This window comes from Eimeria maxima, genomic scaffold (genome assembly GCF_000499605.1).
Source record: "Eimeria maxima Weybridge genomic scaffold, Emw_scaff2163, whole genome shotgun sequence".
NCBI classification, from domain to species: domain Eukaryota; phylum Apicomplexa; class Conoidasida; order Eucoccidiorida; family Eimeriidae; genus Eimeria; species Eimeria maxima.
Window position 1 is genome coordinate 1 of NW_013565033.1, and position 4126 is coordinate 4126.

At 49.7% G+C, this 4126-nt stretch overlaps 1 protein-coding gene across 1 annotated transcript; it reads right to left on the reverse strand.

Annotated features, from left to right (window-relative positions):
* Positions 1-60: 60 nt before the first annotated feature.
* EMWEY_00057520 (hypothetical protein) lies at positions 61-2165 on the reverse strand (the record flags this gene model as incomplete). Its single annotated transcript, XM_013480652.1, has 5 exons — positions 61-135; positions 479-618; positions 796-859; positions 1100-1209; positions 1976-2165. Coding segments are annotated over 5 exons (579 nt in total), but the record flags the coding sequence as incomplete, so codon positions are not given.
* Between the last annotated feature and the right edge of the window lie 1961 nt (positions 2166-4126).

Here is a 4126-nt window from a genome sequence, read left to right on the forward strand (position 1 = left end):
TATATATATATATATATATATGTATTTTTCCACAGCTGCAGAACTGGAGGGTCTTTTTACCTGATCGTCATTAGTCTCCACCGCATCTTGCAGTTTCTTTCTCAGTGAGATGACGTCCTGCTTTAAGTGAACATTCTGCGTATCACAACAGCGTGCACATTTATCTCGTGCTGTGAATGTTGCAATTTGCAGCCATAGGTGTCGGGTACGTAAATCCTCGAGTGCAAGTCCTCAAGGCACAACAATATGCATCACTACATCCTGTTTCATGCGTATATGCTGCGAGTGATATGATAAGCGCGACAACCTGGCATTCTGCCACCCAAGCGTGCATCTTGCAATATCCGAGAGCCCGCCACCAATATCAGGCACCCGGTGAAGCCGCTGGTGGGGAGCGAGAAAGTGTACTATCTGTGGCATGCTGCCTGTGTGTGGGGTGGGGGGAGTCAGGAGTGACCTGTTCTTTTAGCTTTCCGACTAATTCGTCGAAGTCGTTCTGCAGGCAATCGAGGATCCTGTCAAACAGCTGGCCCAAAATCTGGGGACGCAGGTTTGCATAGTCGTCACTGGACAAGTTCTCAAAGCTTCCAGAAGGCACTGGGGGTTGCCAAGTCGAATCTGCGGACAGCCCCAGCAGAGGCAAGTCGCATTGGCCGCATACACATGCAGGTTGTGCAGGCAGTGACAGCCGCAATTCCCTCCTGCGTTTCTACCGGAGTATTGCGCAGCTGCCATGAGCACCCACATGACAGTCAAAGAATGAAAGGCTTTCCACCCAGAGAAACCAACACGCACCTTCCCAGTCAACGTCTGGGGGCCCGAAGCTTTTCTCAGCCATGTAGTCAAGGCAGTCGCTATGCTGTGAGTAAGCACAGCACAGGGGTCGAAGGATCACGCGGGAGGAAACTGACGCCAACAGTTCAGCTATGCAGATTGCGCAGCACCGGGTAGCCCACTGAGGGGACTGCCCCAGTACACTGAAGCTCGAAGGGTAAACCCAAAACAATGCGCACAGAAGGATATGCGAGTGCGCAGCAGCGAATCTACTTGATTATTTTTCAGCAGGCCACAACTCTGCTGCACATGGTCATACGCTCACCGCTTCGCAATCCGAGCCCTCTGAGCTGCGTTTGTTGGTGCTTTGCCTGCTATCGAATATGCGCATCATCCCCCGACTGACGACGCAGTCTTTGATGTCTTCATCAAGGCCTGTGAAGCAGCGGCAGCGCAGCAGAAAAGCAAAGGATGAGCACGAATGGAACGAATCTCTGCAGCCACAAAGACACCTACGAAGCGAACGTGGCCCCCAACTACTGCGGAGAAGCGTTCGCACAGCAAACGAGACGCCACTACACATTTGGCTACTTCAGGACTAAGTACAGCTCTAAGACATAATCTGGCATAAGAGTCCATGAACACCGGTCCTGCGTTTTGCAGAGCTGCTGTCAGGTTCAACGGCTCAAAGCTCCGGGTCCTCTGGGACCCCGCAAATAGAAATGTCCAGCACTATGCCTTACATGAAATAGACACGGTTTTGCTCGTCGGCTCCGATAAGCTGGGAAAGGACTTTCGAAGCCTTGTTCGCCTCCTGAAGAGGAGCGTCTGAGCTCGATTGACTGTCCTGCGCCGTTCCTGGGCATGAGCCACGGCATCCATTGGCTGCTGTCCTGAAAAGCCGGAGTTATGCAACACAGTATATTGTGCACGGCGACTTTTAACCAGATGATTACTTCTCCCCAAAGCAGAGAACCACCTGCAGCTTGCGAATAAGAAATGGATAGTGCGTATATGGATACGCCCTAAGTTCACAGCAGTTTTAAATCAAGAAAAAACTCCTATGAAACTTGTTTCTTTGCATAACTTCATAGGAGTTTTTTCTTGATTTAATACTGCTGTGAACTAAGTCCTTGGGGGGTGCATTTTGAAAACGGGAACGGCGGTAAGGAATGTGGCCCAGCGCCGGAATGTCGCCTACCATCATTTGCACTGCCAAATCCCAACAGACCTTCCGAGCGTGTGGACCTCTTGGACAATGTGCGGCCTGACTGAAGCGCATGCTGCACCTGCACCGGCGTTTCGAGCTGCACGGCCTGGGCAAGGTTCTTCTTGCAGCGGTCGAGGAGATCCAAGATTGCCGTGAGCTTCGCGAAGTTTTCGGCATCCATTCTAACCGATTTTAGCGCGTCTCCCCCGAAGAGACCTTCGGAAGAAACTAAAATAAAAGCGGCAAGAAAGGGGTGTAAAGATGCCCGTTTTGAAGCATTCTAAGGAGTTCCAGCACAGCCAAGGTTCTGCGTGAAGTGGAAAACGCCTGTTATTTGCAGGGCGAATTGCACATCCACAATGGCATCCAGAGCCTTTCCCTCCTACAAGCATCCATGCAAAAGCGAAAAGTACAAAAAAAGCCACACGATTTTCTCTATATATCGCCGAAGGCGCACTGCAGACACCGAGCAGAGCGGTCGGCGCACACGACGGGAATAATGCCCCCCTTCCAGTGAGGGGAGACAGTGGTGAAGTTACGGACGTCCTGGTAAAGGTGAAGTATAAATGGAAGATCACTGATGGAGGATAATGCTATTCAAGCCTTCGCGCTTAGTTAAGTGTGCGGATTTCTAGTGAGGCAGCCACTGCCTCGATTCGAGGAAAAGCTGGAGCTTCCAGTGGATGATTTGGGAAGATAGTTAGCAAACAAAGAGGAAACAACAAAGCATGAATATTTCTTGGGTGAATTTGGGACGGTAAGGAAGCGAACTCAACAACTCCCGCCGACCAGCACCGTCAGCCGAATCGGCGAGCAAGATTGGGTAGATGGAGTGGGAAGCATTACCGCCTGAAAGAATGCTTATTACCGAATAAAGAGCTTTTGAGTTGACAGCGTATTCAAATGACAAGTCTTTGCATCATTTGCCCCGCAAACCAGTCATTTATGCACGGGTGCCCAGCGCATGGTCGACGGAGCCAGCCGGGTGGTTGAGAGCTAATGAAGAAAAGACAGTATACCGGAGGTTATCGTTGAGCCTCTCAGCTGCAACCTTCTGCAAACCTGGAATTTAGCTATACATCAACAACACGAGACCACTCAGCGCCCCTTGCCTTACTCATCTACAACTCACTGAGGCAGGCCCGTACGGCCGACTCCTCGGGGCCCACCAATATGAGCTTAGTTCCCGCTGTTCCCACGAACAAATTTGCAACTTTGCAGTCCATTTATGTGTTTTGCTAATCCAAAAAAGGCAACCTGTAGAGGGCATTTCAACTCACATCCCATAGAAGTTTAACGAAGCCGTAGCATTACCGATATTGCATCGTCGACCCGACCCGGGTGTCTGAGAAAAAGGTACGTTCGCACAATTTATAGTGGAGAAAATAGGTTAACAAGAATTGTTCTTTCCAGATATCGTAGAATAACTGTTTTGAATGGTTCATGCAACAAGTAAGACTGGCTCATATTCTTGCTCCCCGACCCACTGGTCAGGTGTTGTGTTTGATCTAAAAAGCCGCACTGAATTGCAGCTTTGAATGGTTCCATAACTGTTTTAATGCGGCATATAATCATCTCTCTGCTCTATGAGGAGTTTCGTGGAAGTTCTACAAGGCTCTTCAAAGAGGGGAACTGATAGGTCCCACAGGCTGCGGTTTTTCGAGCTACGCTTTGCTACTGAACAAAATTCTAGCAAGTTCTCAATCTTAGCAGAACACCCCTGTGAGCATAACTCCGGTCAGAATGTTTTGTACGGCTCCGAAAATCAGTTGACCTCCACTCGAGCTGTCAGGTATCCTGTGCACAAGTGCTTGTGTGTCGAGAGTGTCGCGCGTGGGAGTGCGTATGAATTACTCACCCGATGAATATCCTGCTGCAAGGCATTCGCGTTTTCAAGCGTCTCCAAATCCCATTTTGATGTATGTGCTAATCTCATAGGAGAACTTTTAAACACAGACTTCGCCCTCTGTAACGACCTGTGTGGTCAGTAGATATGGATGTACTAACTCCTACCTGATTATGGTACAGCAAGCGTTGATTTACGTTGGGTATGAAGCTAAAATAGCGGAGGCGGATCAACTGATAAGTTTCGCCTCATTCCCCTCTGCTTCCGTAATTCCTGCTGGCATGTCGGGGGGGGGG